This window comes from Prionailurus viverrinus, chromosome C1 (assembly GCF_022837055.1).
Source record: "Prionailurus viverrinus isolate Anna chromosome C1, UM_Priviv_1.0, whole genome shotgun sequence".
Lineage (NCBI taxonomy): Eukaryota > Metazoa > Chordata > Mammalia > Carnivora > Felidae > Prionailurus > Prionailurus viverrinus.
In genome coordinates, this window is record NC_062568.1 from 195,138,684 (window position 1) to 195,157,824 (window position 19,141).

General features: G+C 47.5%; 1 protein-coding gene across 9 annotated transcripts in view; it reads left to right on the top strand.

Annotated features, from left to right (window-relative positions):
• The first annotated feature begins 200 nt into the window (after positions 1–200).
• The window catches only part of PAFAH2 (platelet activating factor acetylhydrolase 2), a 57,104-nt gene continuing 38,163 nt past the window's right edge, over positions 201–19,141 (top strand). For 6 of the 9 annotated variants that reach the window (XR_007154698.1, XR_007154697.1, XR_007154696.1 and 3 more), the window contains exons 1-3: positions 14,387–14,527; positions 15,475–15,628; positions 16,194–16,290. Coding sequence is in view for 6 of the 9 variants with exons in the window: in XM_047870274.1 (XP_047726230.1) it covers positions 14,438–14,527; positions 15,475–15,628; positions 16,194–16,290 (341 nt within the window). In the remaining 3 variants the exon portion in view is untranslated. Of the gene's footprint in view, positions 570–5,671; positions 6,148–7,141; positions 7,229–10,124; positions 10,202–14,386; positions 14,528–15,474; positions 15,629–16,193; positions 16,291–19,141 lie in introns of those variants that run through there. The other 3 variants (XM_047870270.1, XM_047870271.1, XM_047870272.1) reach the window with 3 other exon arrangements.

Here is a 19,141-nt window from a genome sequence, read left to right on the forward strand (position 1 = left end):
AGTGAGGTGCCCGGGAGTTAGGTGGCCGGGAGTGAGGAGGCCAGGAGTGAGGTGGCCGGGAGTGCGGAGGCCAGGAGTGAGGTGGCCGGGAGTGAGGAGGCCGGACGTAGGTGGCGGGGAGTGTGGTGGCCAGGAGTGAGGAGGCCGGGAGTGAGGAGGCCGGGAGTGAGGAGGCCGGCAGTGAGGTGGCCGAGAGGTAGGTGCCCGGGAGTGAGGTGGCCGGGAGTGAGGTGGCCGGCAGTGAAGATGCCGGGAGTGAGGTGCCAAGAATGAGGTGGCCGGAAGTGAGGCAGGAGAGGTCAGTGTGGAAAGGGCCTGGGGTGGTGCCATAGGGGCTAGGCCTCTCTCCTCAGGCTTATTGTCATAGGGCACAGTGGTAAGGACGGTGGAGTGTGGTCCATGCGAACCTGGATTCACATTGCAGTTCTCCCACCTGGTCGAGTGGCCTTGGGAAAATCATTTAGGCTCTGTCTTAGCCTGAGGCACCCCAAAATTACACCCTGAGAGTTAGGTGCTTATATTCTATTTGAGATGTGATTTCAAGAAGCAGAAGTAAAGGCGTGGAGGCGGTGAGTCCGGGCGGGGCACGTTCATGTGAGGTTTGCTGCCATGAGCCACTGGGTTCAGTGTCCCCCGGGACTCTCTGAAAGACAGTGTGAAATGCACCTCGAAATCACCTTAACTCAGGATGGAGGCACCAACTTCCTTGATGGCTGAAGCTCGCCCTCGGGGGCAGAACTCGCCACTCCCTTCCCCTTCGTGGCTCACAGATGCCTAAGAAAGCCCTCCGGAAGGAAGCAGGCAGGAGCAGGACCTTGGGTGGAGGGGCCCTCAGTGTGCTGGAAAGTACCACACTGGCAAGGGAGCTCAGAGAAGGATGAGGGGAGATGAGGCAGGTATTAACACTGCTATTACCTCTTTGAGTTTCTGTTTTCTTGTCTGAAAAATAGAAAGACTATGATAGTATGGAGGCTCCTCAAAAAACTGAAAAGAGAACTACCCTACGACCCAGCAATTGCACTACGAGGCATTTATCCACGGGATACAGGTGTGCTGTTTCGAAGGGACACATGCACCCCCGTGTTTATAGCCGCACTATCAACAATAGCCAAAGTATGGAAAGAGCCCGAATGTCCATCGATGGATGGATGGATAAAGAAGATGTGGGATATATATACAATGGAGTATTACTCGGCAGTCAAAAAGAATGAAATCTTGCCATTTGCAGCTACGTGGATGGAACTGGAGGGTATTATGCTAAGTGAAATTAGTCAGAGAAAGATAAAAATCATAGGGCTTCACTCATATGAGGGCTTTAAGAGGCAAAACAGATGAACATAAGGGAAGGGAAACAAAAAGAATATAAAAACGGGGGGAGGGGGACAAAACAGAAGAGACTCATAAATATGGAGAACAAACAGAAGGTTACTGGAGGGACTGTGGGAGGGGGGATGGGCTCAATGGGGAAGGGGCACTAAGGAATCTCTTCCTAAAATCATTGTTGCACTATATGCTAAGTAATTTGGATGTAAATTAAAAAAAAAAAAAAGAAAGACTATGATATACTTCCCAGGGGGACTAAATGACATAAAGTATTGGAAAGTTCCTAACGACATGTCTGACACGTAGTAGACAATCAAGAAATGGTAGGTATGGTTGAGCTCAGCACAAATGCCAGCTGTTCATAGAATCCTTCCTGTTCATCTCCGTCAAAGCATCCTGACTGTTTCCTGTAGAGCACTTAACATAGCATGTGATTATCTTGGTTATATGTGTGTTATCTGTCTCTCTCCACCAGAATGAAAGCACCATATGGGTAGGGTATTAATTTCTCGATTCACCGCTTGATCTCCGGGGTTGAGCACAGTGCCTGCGACATACTAGATACTCAATGTATTTTTTTGACTAGAAGAATTATTATATTAACAATAATAGAGAAGGACAGTTACAATTCTTTATTAAGTATGTACTCTGTCTGTTAACAGGACATTAAAGACCTAGCTGGATTCATCCGGACTCCAGTTGGGGCCCAGGGCTGAAAATAGTAGACACAGCTACATTCAGAGCAGGACCCAAGTCCATTCCTCCAACACGAGCCCATGAACTTCCAGGCTCTGACACAGGAAAGAGCTAAGAGTACTCGAGCGGGTTTCAGCCAGGACAAGGGTATTTGGGGAGAGCTGGTTTGAAAGCAGTGATTTGAAAAGATTGAAGATATTGCATAATCTTGCCTCTTCCCAAGGTCAGAGTTATAGAGAAGCTAACAAGGTTTAAGCTTCAGAGTCCTGTCCAAGGCCCTAGGAGGGTTATCTACAATGTGTTCATATGGTCACATGTTTTATAAATTTTGAAAAAGTGGGGTGCCTGGGTGGCTTAGTCAGTTGAGTGTCTGACTTTGGCTCAGGTCATGATCCCATGGTTTGTAAGTTCGATCCCCACATCAGGCTCTGTGCTGACAGCTCAGAACCTGGAGCCTGCTTCGGATTCTGTGTCTCCGTCTCCCTCTGCCCCGCTCCCGTTCGTGTTCTGTCTTTCTCTTTCTCTCAAAAATAAATAAACATTAAAAAAAAAACCCCAAATCTTGAAAAAGTAAGATATTTAAAATTCTTTTCAAAGAGGGTCTCCTCGAATTCTCTAAGCTTCAAGCCCCACAAAACCTGCATCCACCCCTGCCCCCTATCAGATCCGAGCTATTTAAGTAACCAGTGATCCGTGGATTAGCTCGTTTGATCCTGGCATCAATTCTATAATGTAGATGCTATTGTTGTCCCTTTTATAGATGAGGAAACTGAGGCCTAAAAACAGTCTTTGCCAAAGATCTCAGTAAGTGGTAGATCTGAGATTTAAAGTTTGTAGCCTATCTCCAGGGCCCAGACCCTGTGCCTTCCAACAGTGTATATTTGTTCTCTTGTCCGTTTTCCTGACCAGCCATGAGGTCCCCAAGGACACAAAGGCAAGTAATTTCTATTTACCCAGCCCAGAGCAGACATCAACATACGTTGGTATATAAGAAAGAGCAAAGCAGACCCTGACCTCCAGGAGCTGGCCTGGGACTCACCCTTGAGCCTTGGTGTACCTAAGCTGAACAGAAACAATTTCATAGAATGTCAATATCAGACAAGGCCACTCTGTGTTCATGAGGGACTAAGATACAAACAGGACCACTCCATACTCATGTCTGAACAAAATATGGACATTGTCCAAGCCACAAAAAACACCAACCATCCCCCTATTCTGGCTAATAAAAGGGACTATTGCTTCTTACTAATGACAGCTTTTACCTTACTGAACTCTTCCCCTCCTTCTAGATAAAATTAAGATCCCTGGTCATAGAATTACCCCTACTTTCGGACAGCATCCAATCCAGAGCAAAGCCCTCCTTCCTTCAAGCCTCCTTGAAATCATCTAACAGAAGTCCCGATTCTAAGTCTTTCCTGATACCCCTCTTTCTGAGATGGCCCACAGTTCCTTTTCAAGTATTCTCTCTCTCATTGCAAGGAGTAACCAATTTATTCAATTACAGGTGTGTTTCTGGTGGTCTTTGACCGCAATGGCATTAACACAGGTATCATCCAATGATGGATCATTGAGCATAAAATATTACTGTCAGGATGCCTGGGTGGGTGGCTCAGTCGGTTAAGCATCCGACTCGATTTCAGCTCAGGTCATTTCTCACAGTTTGTGGGTTCAAGCCCCGCATTGGGCTGTGCACTGACAGCAGGGAGCCTGCTTGGGATTCACTCTCTCCCTCTCTCTCTGCCTCTCTCTCTCTCTCTCTCTCAAAATATATAAACAAACTGAAAAAAGAATATCATTGTCAAAAGTTACAAAATGTTGCTCACCCCAAACTAGTTGATGAAGATAGAACGAAAAATAGGGGTTCCCTTTGGGGGATAAATGGTTATAAACTGGGAAGGGACATGAGGCAACCATTCAGGGTATTGGAAATGTTCCACTTTTCAAACTAAGTGAGGGTGACGCCAATTTTTTAAAAAAAAAATTAAGCTGGACCCTTAGTATGAGTGCGCTTTATGCACTTTATTGTATACATATTATAGTTTGATTTTATTTATTTTTTTTTATAATTTTTTTTTCAACATTTATTTTTGGAACAGAGAGAGACAGAGCATGAACGGGGGAGGGACAGAGAGAGAGGGAGACACAGAATCGGAAACAGGCTCCAGGCTCTGAGCCATCAGCCCAGAGCCTGACGCGGGGCTCGAACTCACGGACTGCGAGATCGTGACCTGGCTGAAGTGGGACGCTTAACCAACTGCGCCACCCAGGTGCCCCTATAGTTTGATTTTAAAAAGTGTTGTCCAACAACTTCAGCGGGGGAGGGGGGCAGGAAATCCAAACTAGTCACCTAAATATCAGTTTAGTAACTTAGCAACAAGGAGAAGGCTAGAGTGGGATGGTGGCCAGCTGGAAGGAAAACGTGAGCCGTTGGAGGACAGGATCTAGGATAAAAGCCTAGAAAGTCAAATGCTTGCTAAAAACTTAAAGCATTTGGGTTGTTTACCCCCGAAAAGACAAGATTGGAAGGAAATGCAATGGAACTCAAGTATTTTATTTTGCAACAGGAGTTTGGGCCCAAGACAGATCTTCCTAACAGTGACCAAAGAGGTAAAGGAGGCTGTGACGTCCCTGTCCCTGGGAAGTTTAAAAGTCAGTTGCCCAGCAAATACACCCTCCGTGGCCTCGTCTGGGAGTAGGAGACATAGGAGGTGTGAGCTGCCCCTCTCATGATTAGGGACTCTGGTTAGTGATGGCTGTGCTGGGCCAGCTGAAGAGCACTGATTAATGCCAAAGAGAGCATTCTCGGATCTACACTAAGCTTTCAATACTCTGCTGTCAGTGCCACCAACCACAGCTTTAATTAAATCCGGGGCTTAATTACCACGGTGCAAGACTACCATTACTCTTTCCTGATGAGTTTATCTTGGTTCCTGGAAGGATGGTGGTGGCGACAGTGTGTCAGGAGCAGAGGTGAGCCTCTGAATAGAAGAATTGAAAGGGACTCTGGACCCTGGTGACTAGAGGGTATGTGAGATGGGAGCCGGGGGGGGGGGGGGGGGGGAGCGGGGAGGGTGGCCTGTAGGACTCAGCACCTGACCTCAGAGAGCTCACAATTTCTTGGAGCGTTAAGACCTCCCACCTAGGAGATGGCACCAGGCAGTGTGAGGTAAGCCCCCAAATGAGAGGTGCACACGAATGTCCCAGCAACTGAGAATGGGCAGAGGTCCTTTGGGGCTGGAGGAATCAGGGAAGCTTCGTGGGGAGGAGAACCTAGCGGACCATTAAAAGAACAGGATTAGACAAGCCACCAGACAGGGCAGCACCCAGTGGAGGGAAGAGCACGACTTGAAGTGTGGAGGTAACAACAAAAGCCTGGGACATCTGAAGAATGGTGAGGGGGTGCACATAGCACATAGCGGGAGGCAGAGCAGAAGAGAGGAGAGCCCTGCCAGAGAAGCATGGGCAACACTTCTGGGGAAGTAGTGGGGAGCCAGGTCGGGGAGGATCTCCAATGCCAAGCTGAGACAGGGAAACCGAAGGGACCCCTTCAGACAAAAAGCTGTTTTTTTAATTTTGCCTCTTTTGGGCTTCTATTCTTGCCAGGACCGGTACCCCTGCCCTGCACATGCCTTATTGTATGTCCTCCTTGTAGGGACAAAGAGGAAATGGTATCTTTGGAGTCTTCTGGCACAAAAGATAATACCTAAGGCACTACTGGAAAAGCCATCATGTGCATATTTCAGACCACTGGCACTAGGCATCTCGACACCAAGACCCCTGGCTCTAAGGACTGAGTGACTTATGATGGACATCTGGACCCTGTCCTTTTTCTGACCAGTTCTTAGAGGTCTGAGAGGACACGGGCATCAGACCGCAATTGTCGATAAATCCCCCAGACCGCAAGCAAAGACAAGACTCATGCTCCTTTCCTTTCCGAGTCTCCCAGATGCTCTGTCTGTATCTGTTCTTCCTATATCTTCAATCAACTGCTTTTACCTCCTGCTGGCTGGAGGTTGATTTCCATCCTGCATGGAGCCAAGGATCCTCTTGGCTAGTCCTGCGGGACCCTCTTGAGGTCTTCAGACCCTGCCTGCCTGCATCAAAGCTAAGAAGCTGGGACCTCGTTCAGTAAGTAGTCTGAAGCCGTTGAAAGCTTTTAAAGTTGCTTGAATGATCCAAATTTCTTACAGAAGTTTACCAGACTCAAGGATGTGGCATCCCTCACACTCTTGTGTTACTGAGTGTAAAACATTCTTCACAATCCCTGTGCTCCTGGCTAAGTGCTGTTCCCTCAGTTCTTAATTTTAACATCGATCTCTAAGAAGCCTTGCTGACACCATCCCATTTCCTCCAAGCCTGGGCAGGTGCCCCTTTCGGGGTTCCCACACCCCCCATTGTGTCCCCCATCAGAGCCCATATCGCGGTGTTGTAATTGATTTGTCAGACTCTTCCGCTAGACTGTGATTTCACTGGAGGCTAGGGACAGTCTCTTATTCACCAGTGTGTCCCTAAGAACCAGCACAAGAGCAGCAAAGCGATGACGGATGGAAGGGCTGGGCTGAGGGTGGGGAGTATCCGTGATCACTCAGGTTCGCCCCTGTTCCATGTCAGTGAGTTTCTGGAGGACAATGGAAAAATCACAATTGTCAACAGGTTATGGATTTGGAGCCAATGTGCACTTAATTTGAATGAGCAGTCTCATACTCTCACGGGAAACAGAATTGGGGGGAGGGGGGAAAGAACCAAAAAAAGCTCCGACCCTTCTCCTCCCCCCTCCTTCCTTGAGAATAAAACGGAAGCCATTGCAATTTCTAGGCACGCCCGGGAATTATTTGAGGAATGGTGAGGCGGAGGGTTACTAACCGGGACTACAAGCAGTAACCCTCCGCGCGGGTCTCGTAATCGTGGTGGCGACGCCTCAGACCACCAGGGGGAGGAATCGGACCGCATCCCGGACCTTGGGAGGTTTGATCCAACGAGGCGGGGGCTGCATAGAACTCTGGGGCTTGTAGTTCTAGAGTCGTAATGCACAATCTCGCGCGGTGCACCTCGGGAGTTGTAGTTCCGGACAGAGAAGCGGGGAACGCTTTAAAGTGCCAGTGGTGAGTTCTGGAAACTACAACTACCAAAGGGCTACGAGCTCCAGAGTAGTTTTTTAGTTCCCGTCGGTTGACCTTCTGGGCTACTTCTGAGGGGTCAACTTGACTGGGTAAGTTGGATTGGAGAAAGCTCTTGTTCTGAACTGAGATGTGAGCCAACTTTTCCATCCTCCAGCCGGTTTTGGGGGCTGCTCGTCCCAATCCGAGGAAGTCCGCATTAATCCCTCGTCCTTTTCTGTTTCCTGTTCAGACACCTCCAGTATCCACCCGCACTCTTCACCCTCCCACTGTCATCTTGTTCCTTCACTCCCAACGGCCCTGGAGTCCCACCCTGAGCTCTGGTGCTAGGACCCACCCCCCCACGACCCCTCTCTGAGCACACAATGTGACCTCCCTGAAACCTGGGCTTCTTTATGCTCCACACCTCCTGTGTGCTTTCTCTCTTACCCTCACTTTCCGGTTTTGCATGGTGGTGGAAGGAGTGTCGCCATTCCTTCTTCCTAGTGGAAGAGCCCTGGACTCCCCCGGCCCGGGGTCTGGTCCACCTCGGCAGCTCACTCGCTGTGTCACCTTGGGCACATCAAGCAATCTCTGGGGCTCCGCTCTTGATTGACACAGTGAAGATGGTAATCGCTCTGTCGGTCTTAGGGTGAGGCTGTGTTGTGGAGCCAATAAGCTAATGTGTGCGAAAGGGCTTTTTAAACCGTAAAGCCTCCACAAGCGAGAGAGGTTATTTTTATTATAATTGTTAATGCTCTGGACCCCTCTTATCTTGGCTCCTTTTCTATCTCTGCCCTCTTGTTGCTCAAGCCTGCCTCTTGAGCACTTGGTGTCTCCATTCTCTAAGAGCAGGATGTTTCCTCACTTCCTCCAGAGCCCAAAGGTCTTTAAGGAGCTTTAAGTCTCCATAGAGCTTTGTCTGAAAGGAAGCCCCAGAGAAGTGTTTCTCGTGGACTCTGTCCTGAAATAGCCAGTGATGAAAAGTCCACACAGCTGGCAAAAGGGTGGTTGATTTCTGCTCACTGGAAACAGGGCCCCAGCAGATGGACAGCTGCATTGTAGGCACTGTCCATTCCTTCTGGGCTCTTGTGGGCCTTTTTAGTACACTGTGGTTTGGGCTTGGGTGTTTCTGACCCAAAAAAGCTGGGAGGAAAGAATCCATTTTGCCAAAGGGCTTAATCCAGAAAAAGTGAAAGAGACCTCGGTTGGGTATGGCGAAAGAGAGACATGGCATTATTCATTCATTTTTAACATTTTTATGGGCACTTGAAACGTACCAAGCCATAGGCAATTATCAACTTTCTTATTTTAATCTAACTAGAAGTGACTTCATTTTACTTATAAAGAACTTAGGCTCAGAGCTACAATCTCTGGTTCTAGTGCCTTGTACATTTCAGGTGCTTTATATACATTATTATAATATACATTATTTCATTTAATTCTCATCAACAACTTCATGAGTACTATTATTTCTCTCCTATGGGATAAATTATCAGAGGCTTAGAACTTAAGGAACTTGCTCAAGATCACAGCCAATTAAGAATTGGAATTCAGACGGTCGCCAAAGCCTTTTTTACACTATACCATATAGCCTTGTTTTTAGGTAGAAAAGACAGATTAAAGAATTGAGGGAGTTTAAATCAAAGCCAAATAAAGAGGTATTTATTGGGTCCTTACTACATAGAGGAAGCCTGATGATAGATGGTTTGGCCTACAAAGAAGTATAAAACACAGCCTTTATCTCTAGTATATCCAAAGAAATGAGGCCTAAGTGTGTAAAAAACTAAATCAGATTCATTGGATAAATTAATTCTTGCGAGTAGTTATATGCAAGGCACTACATTAAGCCTTGTAACCAGCAAGAACATGCTTCTAGGTGGCCATGGGGATTAAACTAAGTGAAATCTTAGTCATTATCATTTCATTAATATACAGTGGTGGGCTGGAACACTGTATACACTCAGTAAATATTTGTTGCATGCATACATCTCTGAATAAAAAGTCCTGTGTTCCCTCTGGACCAGAGGTTCTCACACCTTGCTGATGAGAAACATGGGCAGCTTTTAAAAACTGACCTCTGGGAATGAGGACCTTAAAATCTATATTTTTGAACGTTTCCCAGGTGATTGTGATGATAGGTTCAGGAACCTCTGAACTAAGTTCTACTTGAACTGTTCATAGGCAAGTCACTGATCGAAAACTGCTAGAATAGGCAGTAATCCAAGAGCTGTCCTAAAGCAGCCCGTGATTGGTTATGAGGTGAAGGATGTGGACAGTGCTTAGATTTGAGAGGAGGGAAGGTGGAAGGACTTGGGAAAGCACAGAGAACCGGTGATTTCTCTGGGCTTTGATGGATGGAATAGGTTTGCATGGGTAGAGAGGCTTCTAGACAGGTTCCACCTTGAATTGTTTGGATGAGCTAAACAAAGCAAATTAAAGACACCTGGACTAATTTCCTTGGAAAATTATATGGCATTTATTGGAAATGACTCTGGATACTTTGTGTAGGCAAAATTGGATTTTCCCATCCCCCTCCCCCCCCCCCCCCCCCCCGCCTTCCTTGGACATCAGTTAATGTGAGCCCAGGGAATGCAGATTCATTTTTGGGTATGCCTCACTCTGGCCAATTAGCTTTCATTTGTATTTATTTCCAAACTTAATGACCCCCCCCCCCGAAACTTTCCAGGACTACCAGTGAGTTCTACTTCCCCATCTGTTTAGCAGTCTAACTCCACTTATCCTGATTTCCAATCCCAAGCACTGTTCTTTATATGCAGAAAGACCAAAATCTTTTCCCGTAAGAAGCTAGTATCATTCTGGTCACCCAGTCCTGAAACCTGACTCATCTTTGGCTCTTCTCTCTCCCTTGCCTCCACAAATCCACTCCGTTGCCAGATCCCGTTGTTTCTACATTTCACTCAATCAACACATATTTCCTGGATACTTCATAAGAGCCAGATACTATACTGGGCGCTTTAAATACGTTATTTCATTTGACCTCCCTAGCAACCCTATGACGATGGATAGCATCCCGTTGTACTGATGGGGAATCAGGCTTAGTGCGATCAGATGCTCCACCCGAGGTAAGAAAGCTAGGCAGCAAAGGAGCTGGGCTCAAACTTGGCTCTTTCAGACTCGATACTGGTGATTTCCACAACCTCATTTCCAGAGTGGATTCCAACTCTTTAGCCTAGCACTTGAGAGACTGCTACCCTCCGTATCTGTCACACGTTTCTTTTGTCACCTCGCATCCGTCACTAATGACTAGCTGTTTCTCACGTGTGCTTTCTTACCTCTGTGTCTTAGCTCAGGCACTTTCTTCTCCTTGAAAATTAACTTTACCACCTTCTCCTGCCCTCCACTGGCAAGCTACCAGAGTGTGTTTTCTTCTCAGAACTCCTATGTCTATCTGATCTTCTTATCTGACCTTCTTTGATGGCCGTTAGAACTTGGAGCTGCTTCATTGTCATGTGGGTGACATGTGCCCTGTTTCCCTGCAGAGGCCTGCCATTGGTTACGCCCTCAACGACCAGGGGAAAAGCTCAGGGTATGAGACACGCTCATGCACATGCTCAGTTTCACTCTGGCTAACTGGTGCACTGACTACATCAGGAGCTCAGTTTCTTTTTAAAAAGAATTGGATTCTGGGGTGCCTGGGTGGCTCAGTCGGTTGAGTGTCCGACTCTGATTTTGGTTTAGGTCATGAGCTCGCGGTTTGGGAGTTCAGCCTCATGTTAAGTTCTCTGCAAATAGCACGGAGCCTGCTTTAGATTCTCTGTCTCTGTCCCCCTCTCTGTCCCTCACCTACTCGCACTCTCTCTCTCAAAAGTAAACATTTGGGGGCGCCTGGGTGGTTCAGTCGGTTAAGCGGCTGACTTCGGCTCAGGTCATGATCTCGCGGTCCGTGAGTTCGAGCCCCGCATCCGGCTCTGTGCTGACAGCTCAGAGCCTGGAGCCTGTTTCGGATTCTGTGTCTCCCTCTCTGCCCCTCCCCCATTCATGCTCTGTCTCTCTCTGTCTCAAAAATAAATAAACGTTAAAAAAAAAGTAAACATTTAAAAATAAGTAAATAAAAAGAACTGGATTCTACTACTACAGAGTAGTAGAAAGAAAATCACTTATTATATTCCAAAGGTAAATAGAATGACGTTAGGATTATCGGTTATTGAGTTTTGCACTGGACCAGACAGTTGGAAGTTGGCAACCAGGAGATCTGTGTGTAGTAATAGATACACTTGTGATGTTGAACAGTTCACTTAACCTCTTAGGACCTTGATTTCTTCATCAGCAGCACATGTATATACTGGGGAGGGTGGGGGAGGATTGATGGGAATGGTCTCTAAGGTCTCTTCTTGCCTAGACATGCTTGGACTTGAACTTTCTTTTTTTTTTTTTTATAATTTTCTTTTTAACATTTACTTATTTTTGAGAGACAGAGCACGAGTGGGGAAGGGGCAGACAGAGGGGGGTTACACAGAATCCAAAGCAGGCTCCAGGCTCTGAGCTGTCAGCACAGAGCCCGACGCGGGGCTCGACCTCACGGAACGTGAGATCATGACCTGAGCCAAAGTCAGCTGCCCAACTGACTAAGCCACCCAGGTGCCCCAGGACTTGAACTTTCTGATCCATCCCAGAGTGTCTTAAAGAAAACAGAATAGGGGCGCCTGGGTGGCGCAGTCGGTTAAGCGTCCGACTTCAGCCAGGTCACGATCTCGCGGTCCGTGAGTTCGAGCCCCGCGTCAGGCTCTGGGCTGATGGCTTGGAGCCTGGAGCCTGTTTCTGATTCTGTGTCTCCCTCTCTCTCTCTGCCCCTCCCCCGTTCATGCTCTGTCTCTCTCTGTCCCAAAAATAAATTAAAAACGTTGAAAAAAAAAAATTAAAAAAAAAAAAAAAAAAAAAAAGAAAACAGAATAGGGTAATGACCAAAAATCTGGGGCTGGGACTTAGCGTATTGGTTTAGATGCTTTTGGTTCAGGCATTAGAAATCTAAAGTCAGTTTAAACAAAAAGGGGATTTACTGACTCATGTAACTAGAAGATCTAGGAGTGAGTGGGTAAGGCCTTTCATGTATAGTCTAGAGGTTTTTTTTTTTTTTTTAGCAACTGATAATTTATTAAAGAGGTTGATTTAAGCGTCTGCAATGGTGACTTCAGCCTCAACTCCTGGCTCAATACTGATGGAAGTAATCCGCTTAACAGTCTCAGAAGGGCTGTGCAAATCAGTGAGTCGTTTGTGTATCCTCATCTGAAAATGATCCCAAGTCTTAGAACCTTCACCACAAGGAGTTTTTGTTGTAGTGATTCTCAGAGTCTTGGTAGACATCCAAACTGGTCCTTTCACTTTGAGATTCTTTTCCTTTGCGCCTCTGATCAAGTCAGCACATACCTTCCCCAAAGATTTATGTTGCGGCTGGTTAGAGCCATTCTCATTTGGTGAATTGCCACCTCTGGTTCCACGGGTGTCTTCCCGGTGTCTTTAAAAGCCATGGCTGCAGTGCGGCTTCCTGAGCAACTTGGTGAGTCAGGAGCAGGAGCAGGGCCTCCAAAGCTCTGCTGTAGCTGCGGCCACGTCTTCCTCAAAGGGTGAGATTCTTTTTTTTTTTTTTAAGTTGATTTATTTATTTTGAGAGAGAGAGCGTGCGCGCATGTGCACATGAAAGCTCATGTGAGCAGGGGGTGGACGGAGGCAGAGAGAGAAGGAGAGAGAGAATCCCAAGCAGGCTCCACGTGTGAATGCAGAGCCCCGCACCGGGCTCTGTGTCACGCACCTCACGAACCACGAGATCACGACCCAAGCCGAAATCAGGAGTCGGACGTTTGACTGACTGAGCTGCCCCTCATTTTAAGATAAAGATTAAGAGAGTCTTAATGTCTTCACAAATAGGACTCGCGTTTCTCCGATTTGCTCAACTCTGCTATCCATCCTCCTTGGGTAGCTTCGTCCTTGAAGTAGCAAAGCAGCTCCCACATTCCAAGGCTTTGTATCTGCGCATCACTCTCATTCAAAACAACAAAGAACTTTTCCGTCCTCAGGGATCAAAAGTCCTGAGCTTTGCTCTGAATGGACCAACTATGTCATGTGCCCACTTTTCATCCAGATACCGACCAGGGGACACCAAGGGCTGATCGGGCAGCCCCGCCCAAGTCACACAGGAAGGCAAGATAGAATGCATGTTGAGAAGCTTGACCATATTCTCCACTGTTAGAGCCACACTGCTCATGATCAAATTCTGGCTCTGTTAGCTGTATGTTCTTGGGTAATCTACCTAACTGGCAAACTCATCAGTTTCCTCATCTCAATTTTTCAATTAGTAATATAGCAAAGCACCTGGTGTCATTCCTGGCATTCCATAGGTGTAATGATGACGATGTTGCTGGTGACGATGAGGTTGCAGAGGGACAGAAGCCATGGCATTAGCTCCTGTTTAGGGAGCAGCCAAGCTCCCGGAATGTGGGCTAGTCCGAAGCACGCACACCTGCCACGTTCAAGGCTCCTGCTTGATCTCCTGCCACATCATACTCTTCCCCTATCACTGCCCTTTCTTGCTCTGTGTAGAAATGCTTTCCTTCCTCTCCCCTGCCTCCAGATCTTGCTCGTACCTCAAGGCCCAGCCTAAGTGCCTCCTTCATAGTCAGTAGTGTAGGTCCGTGCTTTTGCAAACCTGCAACTGAGTCTCTGCACAAGCAGGATCAGTAGGGGTTAAGAGCTCGGGTCTGCATTAGACAGACCTGGGTTTGCTGCCTGGAAGCAGTATAACTTGGGAAAGCTATTCAACCTCCCTGTGCCTTAGTTTCCTTATCTGTAAACGGGGTCTTCATAGGACCTTCCTCAGAGATTTGTGGAGAGAATGAAGTGACGTACTGTATGTAAAGAGCTTAGTTCAGTGCTGACACAGAGCCAATAATACATCTTAGTCGTCGTTATTCCTAGCCTCATGAGGACGCAGCCTGGGTTACATTCTACGTAGAAGTTACTGCTGTGCTGGGCACATAGTAGGTGCTGAGTGAGCACTTGGCAGTGGGTTTTGAGAAGCGTGGAAGCTCTCTTTCCTTTCCCCAACCATCTCTTCACCCTGCCCCCAACAACAAAGCAGCCCTTAAACCTTGGCAAAGTCAGGGTAGCACAGTGGTTGGTGTGGAAGACTGAACGAGTCCCTGACAAGGAGATGGGGTGATAAGGAGCAGTGGACACGGGTGGCAGATGACACATAGAATCAACAGGAAGCTAAGAGGAAACCAGCAAGAGGCTCTTCTATGTTCCACCCTCAGCCATCAAGTTCAGCGCTGCCCAGGTCGTTGTTTGTCTCAGCTGGTGATGAAATGGGGGTCAACCAGTCCATGGGCTTTCCCTGTGTCACAGGACCCCACCTCGTAGGCTGTGGGGATGTGATGGAAGGTCAGAGTCTCCAGGTAAGTGTCTCCGGCTCTGTCCGCACACACCCCTGCTGCTTTTTCCTGCACCATGACTTAATAGCCATTCCGAAGAAACAGAGAGCTGGTCTGGACTTGGTGATAGAGCCCCCAAGTCTGTCTTCCCTGACCTTTTTCTTTGTCTCTCCAGTTAGAAACCTCTCGGTAGCCGAGATGGGTTCTTTTGCCAGCTAGCAGGAAAGGGGGTGCGGGCTCTGGCTCCAAGGGCAGCTCTCGGGCTTGCGGCCTTATCTTTAGAGCAGATGCCTGATGCTGGGAAGGTCTTCAGTCTCCTGCTAATCTGAAGGTATGGGAGGAGGAGCCGTGGGCCATGTGCTGTTGGCCTTTGACTCCCTGACCTGAGTTGGAAGACATGCTCCTCTCTCTCCTCTCCTGCCTTCATCCATTTTCCCTCCTGCTTTGGTTCCAGACTTTCCCTCCAACAGTTCCTAGGTGCTTCTCTGCTGGCCCTTAGACTCCCCCTCTCTCTTGAGAGAGGCGCGTACTTCCTGTTAAGCCCTCACCTACTCCTGTGTAAAATGAGTGTGCTGCTGCTTCCAGAGAACTGCCCTGGGTGATGCCCCCCCACCCCCACCCCATCCAGCACGAGGGCTAATCTCGCTCCTGGGGCTCCTCCAGGCCTGGGCTCAGGGCCAGAATTGAAATCTTTCTGATCCAAGCACTGAAAATATTTTGGTGCTCCCAGATGTAATTCAAAGTATAGTCAGCTATTTGAAATCACATAAGCCTTACATGTACGCTAAAAATAAATTTGCTCCTTTCTGGACTTTCTGGGTGCGAAATTCAGGTCTATGAATTAGAGCTTAAGTTCCCCATTCTGGTGCCCTGCCCCGCTGGCACCTCAGATACCCTCTGAGTGTGTCTGATGGGAAGTCTAGCAGAGTCAGGCTTCTTGCTCTGAGCAGTTGCTCTCTTCTTTCCTACAGGGGAGCTTCTTTCGACTCTTCTATCCCTGCCAGGAGTCAGAGGAGACCACGGAGCAGCCCCTGTGGATCCCCCGCTATGAGTATTGCACTGGCCTGGCCGATTACCTGCGGTTTAATAAGCGCTGGGGGGGTTTGCTGTTCAACCTGGCTGTGGGTAAGGGCTGGCCTCCCCGCCCCGCCCAGATGCTTTCCCAGCTTCTTGGTTATGTTTCTAGGACAGATCCCTAGGCGCCCACAGTACCATTAGTTTGCATTTTCCAGCCCTTTTGTCATGGGGCGTGCATCAGCCATTGCAGTGTGGAGAATTGGGAGAGGATTATATGCATAAGAGCTTTGGTTATAGAGTTAGATTGTCGTGGATTTGAATCCAGACTTTCTCGTTTACAGTTCTTCCTTAGCTCTCCTCTCTCTGGGGAAAGTCACACTGAGTCATCTACTTCCCCCAAAGGCCCCACCATTAAGAAGTCTACCCACCGCCTTGGCACCTCAGGGGTTGTTCAGTACTTGTCGCATTTATCTTCCCATTTTCTATTATATTTGTGCTTGCTAGGGAAGAAAAGGGGAAAGAAAAGGTGACTGTTTGCCCTGGACTGCTCAGGGGCAAGAGGTGGTTCTCCAGTGAGGAGGGGCATGTGTCCCCACGCATGCCTGTGCCCAGGCTGCCCTTGGGAATACAGATCTGGGGCAGCCAGAGATTCTATAGCCCATGTCTCTGCCAGGATCTTGTCGCCTGCCTGTTAGCTGGAATGGCCCCTTTAAGACAAAGGATTCTGGATACCCCTTGATCATCTTCTCCCATGGCATGGGAGCCTTCAGGTAAGAGCTTCTGTCCCCCAGAACTTGTCATATTCCTCAACCAGTGACAGCAGCTGAGTCTGAACTTCTTCTCAAAGGGCAGAGAAACAGACATTTCCACCTGCCAGCTGTCTTATCTCCCATCTGCTTCCTTCCACCTTCCCTTAAAGGCCTTTCCCAAGCCCCTTCCACCTGGTGGAGTCTTTCAGCAGGCTTCTCATGTTCAGCATTTATAATGAAATAAACAACTTATTTTCTGTTCATATTTATTTAAACAGAAACATTTATAAATAAACACTTTTAGTCCTCTTTCTATGTAACAGCACGGAAGTATTAGGAGCTTAAGCCTTACAGAGTAATTTCTTCACTGGGTATGGAGGGACAGCTCTGCCATGGCACTGATCTAACAGTAAGATGGGCTCACTCCCTGCACGCCTGGAGCTCAGAGCTTCACCTGTGAATCTCAGCCACACCGCCGCCGCCCCCCCCCCCTCCACCCCATGGGAGCCTGGGACAGTGGTAGAACTCTCCGAGCCCAGATTTCATCATCTGTCGGATGGGGATGCTGCTCCCACAGCGTGGTTTGTGAGGATTCAGTTAGACTGGCACCTGGAAGTGTCCACACACGCAGTTCTCTGTTTCCGTATGTCGAGGAACCATGGGATGGTGAATGGTAAGATCTCTCCTACCAGACTTGGGTAGGCTCTGCCTGAGTTTTATAAGTCAGTATCCATTCAGAATTCTTCCTAGGAACCCTGATTTCTACATCTTGCTGTGTTACATAGCTTAATAACTATAGTCTGTGTGTTCCTGTGTAAGTTTGTGAAGATTCTGTCTATAGGTTCATTATCAACATATAAGTCTGGCTTATGTCCTAGAAGGTTACACATCTCAAAGGCATCTATTTTTGCCTCTCCATTCCCTAAACCATTGTCGACACGGTAGCCAGGGAGATCTGTTTTAAAAGCAGATAGGACCGAGTCATTTCAGCACCTAGAGCAGTGCCTAGCAGATGGTGGGTGCTCGGTGAATATTGTTAAATAAATGAACGACTGTCGCTTCTGTATTTAGACTTTTTAATAGTCCTTTGAACTTAATTCAGTTCTTGTCATGGCCTTACGTGGATGCAGGTCCCAGACAAAGTTTCCAGCCTCAGTTCTAACTACTTGCCTCACTCCGGCTCTTGAGACAAACTGATCTTTCACTTCTATAAAAGCACTATGTTGTTTTCTGCCTCAGAGCCTTTATCTGTGCTGTGCTTTGTGGCTGTTTCCGTTGCCTGAAATATTTGCTGTTCTGCTTCTCTCTTCCTCCTCTGGCCCCCCAACCCCTTCATTTTTGCCTGGCTAATTCCAAATTAACCTCAATGTCTAGTTTGGATGTCACTTTTAGGGACACCCATCCTAACCCCTGCATTACATTAGTTTAATTTTTTCAGTAATGTACTTTCATAAGACAATATCTAGTACTTCTCAGTACTTGTCATAATTATAATGAATTAACTATGTGTGATTTTTTTTTAATTAAAAATTTAAAAAAAATTTTTAAATTTATTTTTGGGGGAGAGAGAGACAGAGTGTGAGCAGGGGAGGGGCAGAGAGCCCCCAGGTGCCCTCAATGTTGCTTTCTTATTCAGTAAATTCAGTACCTGCCATATGCCGGGGCTTGTGCTGGGGTTGAGTATTCAGTAGTGAATAAGATAGAGTCCTTGCCTTCAGAAAGACTGTAGTCTAGCAGGGAAAAAAGTAAGAAACATCCTCATAAGCTCACAGGTATTTTATACAGACAGCAGGTGAGCACATGACTTTGGAGAGTGGTCTTTTTGGTCTAAGAATGTGTATGGAGACTTCACCCCTCAGTTGACCTGGGTGAGCCAATTATAAATAGTCATCAATAACCAGAATGAAATTCCTAGAAAAGGGTCGCCGGGGTGGCTCAGTCAGTTAAGTGTCTGACTTGGGCTCAGGTCATGACCTCATGGTTTGTGAGTTCGGGCCCCACATCGGGCTCTGTGCTGACCACTCAGAGCCTGGACCCTGCTTCAGATTCTGTGTCTCCCTCTCTCTCTGCCCCTCCCCCACTCACGTTCTGTCTCTGTCTCTCTCAAAAATAAATAAACATTAAAAAAATTCCTAGAAAAAAGGCAGGGAGGGAAAGGGACATGGTTTCCTCTTGTTGCCTGTGTGGCTAAATTCGGGATTGGAAATCCTTCCAGACCTATGGCTTCCCATCACAGGGAGGAGTATGTGTATTTAAATGTTACCTGTTTATTGGGGTGCCAGTGTGGCTCAGTTGGTTAAGCATCTGACCCCATTTTAGCTCAGGTCGTGATCTCACAGTCATGAGATGGAGCCTCACATTGGGCTCTGCTGAGCCTGGAGCCTGCTTGAGATATATTCTCTCTCTCTCTCTCTCTCTCTCTCTCTCTCTCTCTCTGTCTCTGTTTCTGTCTCTCACCTCCCTGCCCCTCCTCCCTCACATGCTCACACGTGCTCTCTAAATAAACACACAAATACATAATGATGTGCCATTGTTCCTTTGGTTTCCACACCGTCCTGTGAGGTAGGTGGGGGGTAGGTGGGGGGGGGCGGGATGCATATTTTACAGATGACCAGGCAGGCTCTGAAAGGCAGACTTGCCCAAGGTTACACTGTTTGAACTGGGAAAGGATCAGAAAATCTCTCTGGCTCTTACGTCCAATGCACTGCCTCCCTTGGAGAAGTGAGAGAAGGTGAAAATCAATTTAATGTCTGTCCTTCCTGACCTTTCTGAATCAGTTAGGATCCAAACAAGTTGTATTAACAGAAAAACTCCAAATAACAGTGACCTAAGCAATATGAAGGTTTTTTTTCTTGCTCAGATAAAAGAAAGC